The 17,172-nt window shown below is 39.2% G+C and overlaps 1 protein-coding gene across 4 annotated transcripts; it reads left to right on the forward strand.

The window, feature by feature from the left end:
* Nucleotides 1-230: 230 nt before the first annotated feature.
* On the forward strand, nucleotides 231-15,551 carry ZNF699 (zinc finger protein 699). 4 transcript variants are annotated; one of them, XM_025457420.3, is made up of 6 exons: nucleotides 231-780; nucleotides 4,083-4,175; nucleotides 5,056-5,182; nucleotides 8,394-8,492; nucleotides 9,004-9,181; nucleotides 9,532-15,551. In XM_025457420.3, the coding sequence occupies exons 2-6, from the start codon at nucleotides 4,128-4,130 to the stop codon at nucleotides 10,985-10,987; spliced, it is 1,908 nt and encodes a 635-aa protein (XP_025313205.1). In that variant the 5' UTR covers nucleotides 231-780; nucleotides 4,083-4,127; the 3' UTR covers nucleotides 10,988-15,551. The 4 variants fall into 4 exon arrangements, with proteins under 4 accessions (XP_025313205.1, XP_025313204.1, XP_025313206.1 ...); XM_025457419.3 differs by having other exon boundaries at nucleotides 4,123-4,175; XM_025457421.3 differs by having other exon boundaries at nucleotides 4,123-4,175; nucleotides 9,535-15,551.
* Nucleotides 15,552-17,172: the final 1,621 nt, after the last annotated feature.

Below are 17,172 nucleotides of genomic sequence, written 5' to 3' on the forward strand. Positions count from 1 at the left end.
GACAACCAAAACCCCGCCAACCACCTGAGGCCCCTCTGAGCCCCGTCCAACACCAAGTCCTGCGCGGTTCCGGCCCCAGGGCCCAACCGCGACTCACGGCAGCACGAACTAGCATTGCTCTTCCACCGGCGGCTGGAAGCCCCCACCTGCCGTCTCACCACACCCCCTGATCCCTAGGCCCCGCCCTTTACGTTGTGCGCGGCTCAGAAACCGGAAGTAGAAGTGTGCTCCTGCGCCTGCGCGAGCTGACGGCCATAGCGCCTCGGTCCCCCACTCGCCGCTGGGGCAGATTTTCTGCCTCAGTCGGCGTCCTTCCCGGCTCAGACCCTCTAGCCCCGGGTCTGGCGTGCGGGAGGGGGATAGGTCGTCATTCGGAGGACGGCCGCTCGGGCCGTGCCTCCCGCCCCCGCCGGAACCCAGCGCGGGGGGCCTCCCGCGGCCGCGGCTCGGCCCAAACTCCCCGAATCAGGAGCTCTGGGCTGCGTGCAGCAGCCGGGGTGAGTCGGCTGCCGGCTAGAGTTAGACACCCACCCTCCTATGTACTGGGCCTTCCAAAGCATCCCAGGCCGCCTTTTCAGAAAGTAAAGCATCCCCGCCATTCCGTGGCCGGGCAGGCGCCTCCACCTCGTCCGTCCGCTGGTCAGGGGATTTCGGTGTGTTGGGTGAGCACCGGGTGACGTTGGCCTCAGCTCGGTTCCCGGCTCCCCTCCTGGTGCAGGAGATACTTCATCATTGAATTTTACCCTGCCTGTGGGCAACAGTTTGATACATTATATTCAGGTACAGAAACGCGAACTGATTACTTAATATCTCTGTAACCCCCTTCTCCCTCCAATGCGGCTGTAAATTTTAACCATTTATCTGTAGATTGTTTTGAATTTCACACCGAGAGTGAGATCATGGGCCGTTTTCAGCGTTTTCTCTTAAATTCCCGTACCTTGCGTTCTTAATTTCTTGAGTGTGTTTGCTAGGACCTACATTTAAGTGGACAGACAGTACTAAATGAGAGCATATAATTTGCATCCTTGCCTTGTTCCTGATCCCAGGGGGGAATTATTCTATCATTTCAGGATTTACTTATTTTTTATGATTTTTATTTATTTACTCATGAGAGACAGAGAGAGAGAAGCAGGCACCCTGCGGGGAGCCCGATGCAGGATTGGATCCCAGGACTCCGGGATCATGACCTGACCCAAAGGTAGACTCTCAGCCACTGCGCCACCCAGGCGCCCCTATCATTTCAGAATTTAAATAGGATGTTTGTGGGGCACCTGGATAGTTCAGTTGGTTTAGGGTCTGATTTATTTATTTATTTTTTTAGAGAGGGAGAGAGAATCTTAAGCAGACTCCTCACTCATCATCAGGGGGAGTCCTGCTTCTATTACAACTGGATTTCACAACCCTGAGATCAAGACCTGAACCAAAATCAAGAGTCTGGCTCTTAATGGACTGAGCCGACCAGGTGACCCCAGCCTCAGACTCTTGGTCTCAGTTCAGGTCTTGATCTCAGAGTCGTGATTTCAAGCTCCCCTAGGCTCCATACTGGCCTCTTTAAAAATATATATAAATATAAATATAAACATATATTTGCTGTAGGGTCATAGATACTAATTATTTTTTTCCAAATTAGAGCTGTTCTCTAATCCTAGTGTGTTAAATGGCCATCAATGGATATTGATATAGATTGGTCGCTTTTTTTTATTTTTAAGATTTTATTTATTTATTCATGAGAGACAAAGAGAGAGAGAGAGGCAGAGACACAGGCAGAGGGAGAAGCAGGCTCCATGCAGGAAGCCTGATGTGGGACTCGATCCCAGGATCCTGGGATCATGTCCTGAGCGGAAGGCAGACGCCCAACTGCTGAGCCACCCAGGCATCCCTCATTATTCAATTCTTGACTATACTAATACTTTTATAGTGTTTTGCATTTGTGTGTTTGAGATCTTTCCTATTTTGTCTTGAGTTGTACTTTTTTGGCTTGGAAACACTAGGAAAACAGTATTTTTCCACTCTTACAATGGAATTATGAATCCTTTATTTGGTGTACTTGCCTGTGAAAAAAATTGTAATTTATATTTATTTTGTGGGCCTGTTTTAAACTACTGTTTTTTGTTGTTGTTTTTTCTTTCAGGATTGGATGTAATCAGGTTTTGTATTTATTTTAGATCATTGCCAGAAAGTTGTACTTCTCTGTAGGAATTCATTCATTATCTGTACATTTTCATGTGTATTATCTTAGCTTTTTTGTTGTATTCTCCCTTCAAAATCTGTGATTATGACTCATTCATAACTCTTTGTCTATGCTCTATTGTTAAAATTGTTCAAGCTTTGTTGATTTTATTAGTTTTCAAGGAGCACATTATTCCTTTTTATGATTCCTTTTTTTAAAAAAAACATCATTAATTTTGTTCTATTTTCATTTTTCTAAACCTTTATGCTGTCCTTTTTCCAACCTTTAAGTTAATGGTTACCCCACTCATTCTGATTTTATTTTCTCTGGGAGTTGATGATATTCATAGAACTATGTAAGTATATGTCCCACATCAGCTATGGATTCCTAGTGTTATCTGAAACACTTTGTTTCATTTTCTGCTTCTTCTCAGCTACAAAAGTAGTCCTAACTGGTTAAAGGTAAATGTGTGTGTGTATTATTATGTATCCTATACCACTACCTGATACAGTTTGTTCATTTACTCCCCTCCCTCAGAAGATCATGACATCCCTGTCCTTCAGGATTTTTCTGTTTTGTTCAGTGCTATATCCTTTGTGACTGTATGTAGTGGGATTGGGGTAAATATTACCTAAGTAAATATGAAATGAAGGAACAAGAGGTAGGGGCCTTAAGGGAAGCGCTCTTGCTCAGAACATGGGTCTTAGTCAAGAGGTGTTCAAAGATAAAACATGTAAATAGAATACTTCGTTTGTCTACTCTCCATAGTGCACAGCAGGATTCTAGGCTAGACTCTGGTACTGCTTGTAATGCCTCACTAACAACTAAATTATAAGGTGTATGTTCAGAAATACACTCATTGGGAATTTAGGCTTTGAAGACAAACAGGCCTGCATTCACACACTTGTATGTGTAGTACACCCTGTGTTACGTACACCTCGGCCGCTTTCTGACTTGGTAGCATTGAGTATATGGTTAATCGATTCTAAGAATTCTCAACTATAAAAACTGTAATAATACCTGATTTGCAGAACTTCTATGAGAAGAAAGCTCTCTGTGGGGTCATTCTCCCATCATGGTTGCTCAAATGGCACATGTTATTAATACAGTAAAGAATGTTGCAATTTTTATTGATATTAAAATATGCTGCTTGATCCACTGCATGAAAAAAGCTGTTAGTTTTCATTACTTTAAATTTATGTAATAGAGCTGCTATCGGATATGACATGTTGCTGACTTCACTTTGGATGTTCTTGTTCTGTGCTGCTGTATTGCATAGGCAAACTTTAACATGGGAATCACAGCATGGCAATCTTCTCTGCCTCCTACATGTAGTATTCAGTCAGTTGATACTCTTTCTCAGAAACTGAGTTTCAGAGGCCCTGCAGGGGTGGATTCAATGGTCAGGGGCTGAGCAGTAATTCTTGTTAGCCTGCCAGTGGTGCAGAAGTAAGAAATACTGGGAGTGGAGCCCCCAGAAATTGGATATGTAAGTCCTTTTTGGGATTTGACACAGAGTGTATTTTTATGGTTGAAAGCATTGTCTGATATTTTTTGTTTTTCATTATTATGGGAAGTTGACAGCTAAACTGTTTTAGATTTTGCTTAATTTACAAAATGGGACTTTTAACGTTTTTCTCCCTCCTCTTTTTAATGGTCAGCAAGGACCACAGCAATGTTTTTTTTCTAGCTCTGCAGGAGATAAGATTACCTTCTTACTCAGTGTGTGTTTGGTTGGGTGTCTTAGGGGTATGCTTTATACGTGTGTGTGTGTGTGTGTGTGTGTGTGTGTGTGTGTGTGTGTTTTGAGGGGAGTGGTCCCTCATAACAGATGTGCTGTAGCATCCAGGCTCATGAGTTGTGGAAATTGTGGGGAGACCTGGATTCTTGTGTTTTCTTTCTCCTGCTTCAGCTCTAACTAACTTCTCAGTGCTCTGACTTTCTTCATGAAGGGAACATGGAAGAAGAAAGAAATGCTGCTGAATTACAGAAAAATATGACACAGGTAGGTAGGAGCTAATAATTCTCCAAAAGAATTTTCCATTCCACCAGGTCATTGACCTCCTAATTGTTTAGAGCAGTGGTCAGCAATCTGTTTCTCTGTTGGATCACATAGTATTTTAGGCATTGAGGCTATAGAGTTTCTATTACAGTTAAACTGTCAATTTAGTATGAAACCAGCCACAGACAGTTGATAAACAAATGCTTTATTGTGTTCCAATACAACTTTACACAAACAAGTTGGAGGCTGGATTTAGCCCATGTGCTGTAGTTTGCTGACCCCCTGGCTAAAGTAAAAGACAATATGGCCAGCTGTGGGCCTGAGTGGAAAGTTATATTTCTGCAGGCTTCTGGGCCTCAGGTTTGTGGGGAAAAAAAAGAAACCAACAAAGAAAGTTCCCCATCCCTCAGTGTGATTTTATGCATTTAAACCTCATTTGGCTTTGACTTGGTCTTTTCATGTTATGCTGATTGCTATGGTAGGAAAGAAGGAAGCAGGTAAAATTATTTGTGGAACAAGGAATTGCTAGTGTCTGTGGAAATTATTTCATCTCTAGAGCATTTCTGTCATTTCTGCTATAGGCTCTGGACTGTTCTGGGTCATTATAAGATTGGAATTGGTCACCATCAAACTGTGCAAGAGATCAATTTAGTGTTTTAGAAGTGTAGTTAGATCCATGAAACAGGATGAGATTAGGAAGGATGTAATGGATACAAGGAGAAAGATCTGATGTCTGAATTCTTAGGTAGATTTTGGGAGATCATAAAATCTTCAGAATTTCCTATGATTTTCAGTTCCCCGGTATTAGCAACCTCATCCATCTTCCTGCACACGTGGGGAGAGTTGGTACCTTTCTGAAAAGAATGTATGTGGGATTTTTTAGGACTCTGTGGTCTTTGAGGATGTGGCTGTGGACTTCACCCAGGAGGAGTGGGCTTTGCTGGATCTTGCTCAGAGAAGCCTCTACAGAGATGTGATGCTGGAAAACTTTCAGAACCTGGCCTCACTAGGTAAGAATGGCAACATTTCTTTATTTAGTTGTTTAGAAAACAAGTTTACTAATTGACCTTGTTCTAGAATTTAGACTGAGGAATTAGAATAAATTGGTAAATAAGACAGACGTGGTCACCGACCCCAAGGAACTTAGAATCTAGTGGCTTCACCATGAAAATAAACATCTGTGTGGTGAACTGCCTTTTTCTTTTTCTTGTGGTTAAAAGCCTTGAAGTTTATTAAGTGTTGAAAGTGTTGGCATAGACTTCAGGAGTCACTTTGAGCCTTAGGGAAGTTTGTGGTTTGGGTCATTGTGAGAATTTTACTGATGTTAATGCTCTTTACTCAGAAACACACCTGTAAACAAGGGGAGATTATTAGTGCAGGGAGGGAGAACAGATGACATGGGGAGCTGTGGTATATCTCCGAAAAGAGGTGTTAAAAAGTTATACTACAGGGTTTGTACTTTGGTTGAGTGACTTAAGGGTGGGTCTGTGGAAGCAGGCTGTATTGGTTTCCTAGGCTTTTCATAACAAAGTACTACAAACTGGCTGAAAACAGCAGAAACTTATTCTTTCACATTTCTGGAGACTGGAAGTACAAAATCGAGGTGTCAGTAGGACCATGCTCCTCCTGAAGGCTCTACGGCAGCAATCTCTCCTTGTTTCTTCCTAGCTTCTGGTAGTTGGCCACCAATCCCTGGTGTTTTTTGGTTTGCGATGATATTGGGGGTTTTGTTTGTTTGTTAGTTTTTTGTTTTCTTTAAATTTTATTTTGAAGTGATTTCTATACCCAGCATAAGGCTCGAACCCAGAACCCCGAGATCAAGAGTTGCACACTCTACCGAGTCATCTGGGCACCCCGTGCAACTAGGGTGATCTTTCTGATCTTTGCCTTTATCTTCACCTGGTCTTCTTCCCTCTGTTTTATGCCCCTCCTTATAAGGACACTAGTCAGTGGATTTAAGACCCATTCAAATCCAGTATAATTTCATCTTTACTTGATTAATCTACAAAGACCCTATTTCCAATAAAGTGACATTCTGAGGTTTCAGGTGTACATGACATTTTGTTTTAATACACTTACTTTTTTTTTTTTAGAGCAGTTGTAGATTCATAGCAGAATGAGTGAGTGGCAGATACAAAGATTTCTCATGGGTGCCCTACCTCTGTACAGGTAGTATCAACATCTTCTACCAGAATGATACATTTGTTACAGTTGATGAACCTGAATTGACACATCATCATCACTTGAGTCCATAATTTATACATTAGGATTCACTCTTGGTGAATTCATTCAACATAGAATACATCCTATGGTTTGGACAAATATGTAATGATATATATTCATCATTATAGTATCATACAGAGTAATTTCATTGCCCTAAAAATCCTCTTTGCCTTGTCAGTTCTTCTCTCCTTTCCTGCTAAGCTGTGGCAACCATTGATCTTTTTACTGCCTCCATAGTTTTGGCTTTTCTAGAATGTTGTAGTTGGAGTCATGTGGTAAGGTGTATAGATTTTTTCAATGCCTTCTTTCACATAGTCATATGCATTTATGGTTCTTTCATGGCTTTTTGTGGCTTGATAATTCATATCTTTTTAATTCTGAATAATGTTTCATTGTCTAGCTGTACCATAGTTTGATTCACCCATTTACCCACTAAAGGACATCTTAAGGGATCCCTGGGTGGCGCAGTGGTTTAGCGCCTGTCTTTGGCCCAGGGCGCGATCCTGGAGACCCGGGATCGAATCCCACGTCGGGCTCCCGGTGCATGGAGCCTGCTTCTCCCTCTGCCTGTGTCTCTGCCTCTCTCTCTCTCTCTCTGACTATCATAAATAAATAAATTAAAAAAAAAAAAAAAGGACATCTTAATTGTTTCTAAGTTTGGGCAGTTGTGAATAAAGTTGCAGTTAACATGCATGTGTAGGTTTTTGTGTGGACATGTTTTCAGCTCCTTTAGGTAAATTCTAAGCAGTGTGATTGCCTGATCATATGTTAAGATTAGTTTTGTAAGAAGCTGCCAAACTCTTCCAAAGTGCTGTACCATTTTGCATTCCCACTAGCAGTGAAAGAATTCCTGTCCTACATCCTTGCCAGCATTTTTGGTGTCAGTGTTTTGGATTTTACTGTTCTCATAGGTGTGCAGTGGTTTCTCATTGTTTTTTTTTTTTCTTTTTTTTTATTTTATTATTTATGATAGTCAGAGAGAGAGAGAGAGAGAGAGAGGCAGAGACATAGGCAGAGGTAGAAGCAGACTCCATGCACCGGGAGCCCGATGTGGGATTCGATCCCGGGTCTCTAGGATCACACCCTGGGCCAAAGGCAGGCGCCAAACCGCTGCGCCACCCAGGGATCCCTCTCATTGTTTTAATTTGTATTTTCCTCAGGACATATTGGACTATCTTTTCATATGGTGTTTTCTTCAAAGAGTTTCATAGTTTTGCACTTTACATTTAGGTTTTTCATCCCCGTGATCCATTTTGAGTTGCTTTTTGTGAAGGGTGTAAATGTCTGTGTCTATATTTTCTTGAATGTTGATGGCTCGTTGTTTAGTCTCTTTTGAAAAGACTATCTTCTCCATGTATTGCCTTTGCTCCTCTGTCAAAGATCAGCTGACTGTTTATGTAGTTCTATTTCTGAGCGATTTTGTCTCATTGATGTGTTTAGACATACATTTTCAAGGAACTTTGTTCAACCCAGTCCATAGATGATCACTTTAGATTGGATGCTGACAAAAAGAAGTAGAAATTTTGTTACTGAGTATTTTGTGGGTGGCGTAATGACTTTTTTTTTTTTTTTTTTGTCAACCTTAGATTAAATTATGTGGTGGCCTTGTTTTGTTTTATTTTATCATGATCTCAGAGTAACCTTGTTTAAGACTGGTATTCTGAGAGATTATTTATGTGCAAGAGGAGAACAAAATGTCCTGGCTTAGCTTCTAATATTGGAAGTTTAGACAATGAATGTCACATCAATTCTAGAAATCAGAGGCTGTGTTGTTGTCTTTGTCATTGTCTACTCCCCCATACTGACCCTGCTTTAAAAAAGTTTTTCACAAACATTTTGTTGAAATTCAGTTTACTCTTGCCCATAATTAGAGTATTAGAAGAGCAAAATTTTGACCCTGTCTTCATGGAAATGCTTATGGTTCCTCATCATTTTCCCTCTGATAAGCCTTTTTGCATTTTTTTTTTTTTTTTTTTTTTTGCCTTTCTGCATTAACAGGATATCCACTGCACACACCATATCTGATCTCCCAATGGAAACAAGAGGAGGACCTGGAGACAGTAGAACAAGGACTTATCCAGGGGAAGCACCAGGAAGGCAAGAGTCCTGGGGAGAAACTGCCCTGGTTGGGGGATATGACATTTGGAAACATCAAATAAGAGCAAAACAAAACTTTGTTTTGTTTGAGGAGTCTGATCTTCCAGATACCTTGCATTACTATTTTGACATTTTATCAGTATTCTTACTTTCCTAGTTCTTGGGAAAGATTGTCCGAATTCCTCTTGTTAGTATCATGTGTACTTTAGGAAGGAACTGGTTCTTTTTTGTTTTGTTTTCCTTTTTAAGTTTTATATATTTAAGTAATCTCTGCATTCCATATGGGGCTCGAACTCATGAGCCCAAGATCAAGTCACATGGTCTTCCAACTGAGCCAGGCAGGTGCCCCTTGTTCTCCTAATAATTCCTTATATGTGTTACTATCAGTCTCAGTCTTCATAGAATCATTTCTTAGTTGCTATCTTGACCCTTGTGTATATTGCCAAAGTCCTGAAACGGCAACACTGCCAGAAGTCCTTTCCTTATAGGTACCTTTACTTTTTTGTTTCAGGTTTTAAGATTCAACTTAAAACTAATGAATCAGCACAAGATATTTATGAACAAAAAATATCCAGTGAACAGAAAATAGTAAGATTCAAAAGGAATGATTCTTGGTCATCCATTTTACACCAAAACTGGGAATACCATGATACTTATTATCAGAACAAAAGCCATGAGAGACATTTGAGGTGAGTGCCATTCATAAAAGAAAATGTAATGCCTCAGGAAAGAATCTTAAAAATGTGACAAAACTTAAAAAACATGTACGTAGAATTTAGTCAAAAATTGTGATTTCATAAAGAGTTTTTCAAGATTTCAAAAATGACATTGAGATCTTTACTGTTTGACACACAGTTCAGCTGTAAGCAGTTATCAGAAAAATTGTATGTCAAAACAAACTTCAGTGGTAATACTGGCTTTTGTAGACCCCTTGTTGAGAACTTTGCACTTGTAACTTGACAGGGCAGAAAGTGTACATAGTCACTGAAAGTGGTAAAAATTTATTTATTGCTAATAACGTGTTTTTTATTTTTAAAAGAAGTCCAGTGGAGCACATCTTTGAATGTAACGAAGAAAATCAGTGTGAACAAGCCTTTGGCCAAATTTCACGTCTTAACATAGACAAGGGAACTACTGAAGTAAAGTCCTATGAATGCCATGAGTGTCAAAAGGCCTTCACGGATCATTTATCCCTTAAGAATCACATCAGGTCTCACACTGGCAGCAAACCCTATCAGTGTAAAGAATGTGGGAAAGCTTTCCATTTTCTTGCTTGTTTTAAGAAGCATGTGAAAAATCCCACTGAAGGGAAACCCTATGAATGTAAAGAATGTACAAAAGCCTTTGGTTGTTCTTCCTTCTTTAGGGCACATATGAAGATTCACACTGGAAAGACGAGCTATGAATGTAAGGAATGTGGGAAAACCTTTAGCTGTTCTTCATCCCTGACAGAACATAAAAGGATTCACAGTGGCGATAAGCCTTATGAGTGTAGGGAATGTGGGAAGGCATTTAGTTGTTCCTCTTCACTCTCCAAACACAAAAGGATTCACAGTGGAGATAAGCCATATGAATGTAAGGAATGTGGGAAGGCCTTTAGTTCTTCTTCTCACCTTATAATACATATAAGAATTCATACTGGAGAGAAGCCTTACGAATGTAAAGAGTGTGGGAAAGCATTCAGTGAGTCCTCAAAACTCACTGTACATGTCAGAACACACACAGGACAGAAACCCTATAAATGTAAGGAATGTGGGAAAGCCTACAATTGTCCCTCCTCCTTAAGTATCCATATGAGAAAACACACTGGAGAGAAACCCTATGAATGTCTGGAATGTGGAAAGGCCTTCTATCTTCCCACTTCCCTTAACACGCATGTGAAAAATCAAAGTAGAGAGAAACCCTATGAATGTAAAGAATGTGGAAAAGCCTTTAGTTGTCCCTCATCCTTCAGAGCACATGTGAGAGATCACACTGGAAAGATACAATATGAATGTAAGGAATGTGGGAAAGCCTTTAGCCGTTCCTCATCCCTCACTGAACACTTAAGAACTCACAGCGGAGAGAAGCCTTATGAATGTAAAGAATGTGGGAAGGCCTTCATTAGTTCCTCCCACCTTACAGTACATATAAGAACTCACACTGGAGAGAAACCTTATGAATGTAAGAAATGTGGAAAAGCCTTTATTTATCCCTCAGCTCTTAGGATCCACATGAGAACACATACTGGAGAGAAACCCTATGAATGTAAGGAATGTGGAAAAGCCTTTCGCCATTCTTCATACCTTACTGTCCATGCAAGAATGCACACTGGAGAGAAACCCTTTGAATGTCTGGAATGTGGGAAAGCCTTCAGTTGTCCCTCATCCTTTCGAAGACATGTAAGAAGCCACACTGGAGAGAAACCCTATGAATGTAAGGAATGTGGGAAAGCTTTTGTGTGTCCTGCCTACTTTCGAAGACATGTGAAAACTCACACTAGAGAAAGTGTATAAATATAAAAAATGTGGGGATGTCTGCAAGGTGTTTTCAAATCATAGATGGAACATTGTGGAAATGCTCCGTGAATGTAAGAAAGCAAGAAATTGTTGCTTATCTGTTTGAAGTCTTGAGAACTCACAGCTGAGAGAGACCTGTTTATGTATACCTGGTGGTAACGCCTTCGTGAACATTGCTTCCTGTGTGGAAGAAAATTCATACAAGAAGCACAAATCAGCACCTCACCTGTAAAGTGGACTGCTGGCTCATTGATTTTTCAGTTTCTGTTTTCTGATATGAATTCATAGTTACGGTGATAAATTTCCCTCTAATACCTTTTCAGCTCTAACCACTTTTTATTTATCTATTTATTTATGTATTTATTTTCTAACCACGATTTATTATAGGTACTTTCATTTTGCCTGAGATGTAAATGTTTTTACATTATAAAACCTTTTGGACCCATAGGGGATTCAAGGTGTTTTTCATAAGCAGGCAAGAGTGATCTTCTTTTTTTGGTTTGTTCAGTTAGTTTCTAATTAATGCTCATCATTCTCCAGGTATGTAGTCATTATGGTATCAATACTTTGGTATTTGTAATTTCTTTTGTAATTTTTTCCTTGTGATTGGTAGTTTCATTTTGATCTAGTATGGAACGTACTGGAAATTGCCTACCCATTTTTTTCCTTTTTATTTACTAAGAGAACCTAAAGTTTTTGAGGCTATCACTTTTTACTATTAAAAGCTTTTCCTGTCTAATAAGTAATTTTAACAGAAATTAATAAGTGCAAAAGTCTCCAAAAAAAGAGTCACATCTGATACGTTGTTTTAGTATTTTGTTGTTGGTCCTTGCTCATGGCTGGGAACTGGACCCAATGTTTTGAATTTAAAAAGGTTGGGGGGAAAGGGGGATCTTGCAATAAGAAAGCTGGAAGTAGGGCAGCCCTGGTGGCTCAGTGGTTTAGCGCCGCCTTCAGTCCAGGGCGTGATCCTGGAGACCCGGGATCAAGTCCCACATCAGGCTCCCTGCATGGAACCTGCTCCTCCCTCTGCCTGCATCTCTGCCTCTCTCTCTCTCTCTCTCTCATGAATAAATAAATAAAATCTTAAAAAAAAAAAAAAAAGAAAGCTGGAAGTAAAGGTAGTTGAGCTGGTATGCATGTGTTAATTTGGACATATTTTGGACTGTGTTTCTCAGAATCATTTCCTTATATCCAGTTCCAGGTTAGAATTGTCTAGAAGAGCCTTTGCATGAGAATTGGAAGGCAGATGGAAGAGCTATTACTTTTTGTTTAGTGGGGCCATAATATGGAGAAAGAGGCATAGGGGTGCATGGTGGGCTTCAGTTTCCTGCTCATTTTCCTGATGTTAGGACCTACTAATCAATACTAGCTTGAAACAGAGCAGTAAATGCTTTTACATGAGTGAAAGCTTTTGTGTGTCCTGCCTACTTTCGAAGACAAGCTTTTGTGTGTCCTGCCTACTAACCTCAGAGCCAGCAGCTCCCTAGACCTCTCCATCAATTCCTCCATCATGGTCCTACACAGTTTCTTAGGTTTTCTGGCAAGTTCTTGGGGAATCCCTGGGTGGCTCAATGGTTTGGCGCCTGCCTTCAGCCCAGGGCATGATCCTGGAGCCCTGGGATCAAGTCCCACATCAGGTTCCCTGCATGGAGCCTGCTTCTCTCTCTGCCTATGTCTCTGCCCCCCCCCCTCTCTCTCTGGGTGTCTCTCATGAATAAATTAATAAATAATCTTTAAAAAAAAAGATTTTCTGGCAGGGTCCAGCATTGTCATTTTGCTGATATTATAGTCCCTGGCACATCAACTGACTGTATAGAGGTGGCCCAAGTTTGGAGTAGGATTGTTATCTGCATAGTACAATCCCATCACACCACTTTGCTCAAGGAGACATCTATGCAAGTCCATTGGGATCTCCAGCAAGAAGGGTTGTGGACAGTAAAGAAAATTAGGTATAAGGGAGGTAAACATCAGACAGGGTGTCCTATTTTAGTGGAGGAAGATTTATATTTGATACCTTCAAACAGATTTTTCTGCTTTTTTTATTTGGGAAAGATGAAAGTTACTTGGTTTGTGCTTCTTCAGATAGATCTAGCTGCACTTTTCCCTTCTGTTATGTTTCCCCATCATTTCTGAAAGTAGACCTATGCCGCTTTCACTAATGTGCACTAATGTACACTAATGTGCACGAAGTGTGCTGATCTTAGGCATATAGCTTGATGAAATTTCACTTACATACATACACACTCTGTTAAACAACATTTCTAGGATTCCAGGAAGTTTATTTATATTTTCTCAATAGTGCTCCACTGAGGAAACCACAATCTTGACTTTTATTCAGTTCATTAGGTTTGCTTCTTGATCCTCTTGATCTTTATCTAAGTGCTCAAGTACAATATGTACAATTATGTGCTTGGCTTCTTTTCTCAGCATGATGTCTAGCTTGCCTTTTAATTGCTCTTTTCTGCTGACTTACACTTATTTCTCTTGGTATATGTTTTGTATTTAGGAATGAGATCACTGACTCATAGGGTAGACTTTAGCTTTAGTTTTGAGTATTCCAGTTTTTCAAAAAGATGGACTAAAAGCTCATCCTAAAAGCAATGCATGAAAATTCTAATTGTTCCACATAGCTGACCAGCCCTTTCTAATCTTAGCCCTACAGTAGAGGACATGGTACTATCCTGCTTTGGTTTTACTTTTCAGTTTCCTGATATGTAATGATGGTAAATATTTTTTTTTTATGTGCTTATTGGCTATTTGGATATCTTTTATGAGGGCACCCATTTTTGGTTCCTTTTTTATTTGAAGGGTTTCCTTCTAGTTACTTGTCCTTAATTGTATGTATGTGTATCTCTATGTCTAGTTATGTACACATACATATATAAAACCATGTGTTATATATCATATATATATATATATATAGCTTGTGTATATTATATATACATACATTGCAGATACCTTTAACCTTTCACTGGCTTGTCTTTTTACTCTTCTCATTTTTTGTAAGCTATAAAGGGAATTTATTGGTTTGATTATTGAGAAGTCCTTGGGCATAACTAGCTTCAGAGATGGCTGGGATCCTGAGGCTAAAAAGCTATTATCTGGGTGAGTTCTGTGTCTGTGTCTTGGCTGTGCATCGCCTTGTATTAGCAATTATTCCTGGCAGGCTGTTTCTCTCTACTGTGGGTCCCAGAAGATCCAGGCTGCTTTCTTTTTAGATTGAAGTCTCAGAGAGAAAAGAGCGGTGGTCTTTTGGAGCAACTCCAATATGATCATTATAATAGAATCTGATTGTCTTACTTGACAATAGTTAGCCAATCACTGTGGCCAGAGGAATGTAATGCTCTGAATTGTTTAGGACTGGCTCCTGTGCTCATCCAGAAACCAAAGTAGAGTTTGCACCAACTGAACCAGAGTCCTGACCATTGTGATGTGTACAGAGAGGGAAGGTGGCAGCTGTGGGCAAGTGGATATAATGGGAATAGAGGAAATATTGTCAGCTAGCATGTTGTGCTTACTAGGGTCTTAGCAATAGGAGGAAACTGAAGTCTGCTAACACAGCAGGGGCTAAGTAGTTCTAGAAATCCCTTCAGAAAGGTTAAGTGCCGTCTGTTAACATATCTTTTTTTAGATTGCTAGAGATGGCTTCTCAACTTTTATGCTGTTTTGCAGTACATTTGGAAATCTGGTAGACTTAGAACTTTTTTATTCTTTAAAATTGTCTTGCCTTCTCTACTCCTCATTTGTTTCTATATTATTTTTAGAATTTCCTTACTGATTTTCATAAGTATGCTGAGAGTATGCTTGGAATGGCATTGACTTGATGTGGTAAACTGAATGAAATTGGCATCTTTATAATATTGAATTAAACATAATCATCCATTTACCTACGTTGTTTTTAATTTGTCTTAACAGTGTTTTGTAGTTTAATAGTAGAGGTCTTGAATATCTTTAATTTATTTCTAGGTATGTGGTATGTTTTGCTTTGTAAGTATTTTTATTTATTTCCTTTTTTATTTTCAGCTAGCACAAATTGCAATTTTCTTTTTGTACATTGATCTTTTTCTCCAGTGACATTTATAAATTAATTTATTATTACTTGAATTATTATTCAAATAGTTTGTGGATTATTTTGGATTTTCTATGTACAATCCTGTCAATAACAAAAGAAAGACTTACTTGATTTCTGAACTTTATCTTATATATATATTTTTTGCCTCATTGCTTTACAGTGTTGAATAGAAATGATTATGAACATCTTTGCCTTGTTCCTGATTTTAGGGGAAAATATTCCCTATTTCATAAGTCTAATAATAGCTGTAAGTTTTTCATGGATTACTTTTAATAATGAAGAGAATTGTTTTATTCCCAATTTGCCAAGTTTTTTTTTAATTGTGAGTGAATATTTTATCCAGTGCCTTCTCTGCATGTATCATGGTCTTAAAAAAAAAAAAAAGAAAAAAACCTTTCAGTTTATTAATGTAAATTGCTACATTCCTTGATTTTCAGATAGTAAAACAACGTGTATTCCTGGAATAAACCACATTTGGACATGGTATATATTGGCTTATTGGCCTTTTCATTTTGCTAGATTCAATATGCTACTTAAAAATTATTTCTGTGTCTGTTAAATAGAGTTTTGTCCTATAATTTCTTTTAATATACTTGTCTGTGTTTTGTTTTATTTATTTATTTTTTTTTTAATTTTTTTTTTAATTTATTTATTAGTCACAGAGAGAGAGAGAGAGAGGCAGAGACATAGGCAGAGGGAGAAGCAGGCTCCATGCACCGGGAGCCCGATGTGGGATTCGATCCCGGGTCTCCAGGATCGCGCCCTGGGCCAAAGGCAGGCGCCAAACCGCTGCGCCACCCAGGGATCCCACTTGTCTGTGTTTTGTATCAGGTTTATATTAGCTCATAAAAGGAGTTGTAAACTATTCTGAAAGATTTTATATAAAATTTGAACCAGTTAGTCCATATATGTTTAGAACAATTCACCCATGAATCTGTCTTTTGTGTTTTCTTCACAGAAAGCTTTTGTAAGATAGTTTAACTGGTGCATTACACCAAATATAAACAGACAAAGGTTATTCAGGTTTTTTATTTGTTTTTGTGTTACTTTTGCTGAATTGTATTTGTCTATTCCAGAACTTTTCAAATGTGTTGGCATAAATTTTGTTCATAATATCCTATGATTCCTTTTCAATGTTTGAAAACTGTAATATATCCCCTTTTCATTTCTGATATTGGTGATATATATGTTCTCTTCCTTTTTCTTCATCCTGTTAGGGATTTAGATATATTAATTTTTTTAAAGAACCAACTTTATTCTTTCTGATTCTTTAATTTCTCGTGTTATTCCCTTCTATTATATTTGGGTTTCACTTAATTCTAGCTATTTGAGATAGATACTTCTATCAGTGCCTCTTTTCTGATATGCCAGTCTGCTTATAAACCTACCCAATCAGAACTTTCTACCGTTAGCATTGTCAGTAACAATGTGCTTGAGATAATTCAGAAGAATATTGTTTATCTCTCTATTATGTTAAGGTCATGGGGATTCCTTGATGGAGTGGAAAGAAAACTGGATTGGTAGTCAAGACACTAGATGGTATTCACTTTTCAGCTCTACCTCTATGACTTTAGAAAAGTCACTTAAGCTTTCTGGTCCTGAGTTGTGTGTGTGTGTGTGTGTAAATTTTTTTTAAAAAGATTTTATGTATATATTCATGAGAGACAGAGAGAGAGAGAGAGAGAGAGGCAGAGACATAGGCAGAGGGAGAAGCAGCCTTCCCCTAAGGAGTCCGATGGAGGACTCCATCCAGGGCCCCAGGATCATGCTCTTAGCCAAAGGCAGCCGCTTAACCGCTGAGCCACCCAGGCGTCCCTGTAAATTCTTTTTTATGAAATAGTTATAGATTCACAGTAACCTGTGAAAAAATATGTATGAGGAAATTCCATGTACCCATCACCCAGTTTTACCCAGTGGAAATCCAAGAGCTTATTCAGATTTTGCCAGTTTGAGATGCATATGTGTGTGTGTGTTTCTTTGCAGTTTGAGCACATGTAGGTGAATGGACCTACCACACAATCAAGATACAGAATTGTTTCATCAGCACAAAAGAACTCTTTTAAGCTACTTTGTATTCAGACCCAAACCTCTCCGTACTTAGCCCCAA

This window comes from Canis lupus, chromosome 20 (assembly GCF_003254725.2).
Source record: "Canis lupus dingo isolate Sandy chromosome 20, ASM325472v2, whole genome shotgun sequence".
In the NCBI taxonomy this organism is placed as follows: domain Eukaryota; kingdom Metazoa; phylum Chordata; class Mammalia; order Carnivora; family Canidae; genus Canis; species Canis lupus.

What these genes read in the sequence shown, in the direction of transcription:
- ZNF699 (XM_025457420.3), top strand. Translation starts at nt 4,128, where the DNA reads ATGGAAGAAGAAAGAAATGCTGCTGAATTACAGAAAAATATGACACAG. An exon ending in TACAGAAAAATATGACACAG is followed by an intron (nt 4,176 to 5,055) that starts GTAGGTAGGAGC and finishes GGGATTTTTTAG; the next exon opens with GACTCTGTGGTCTTTGAGGA. An exon ending in TCAGAACCTGGCCTCACTAG is followed by an intron (nt 5,183 to 8,393) that starts GTAAGAATGGCA and finishes CTGCATTAACAG; the next exon opens with GATATCCACTGCACACACCA.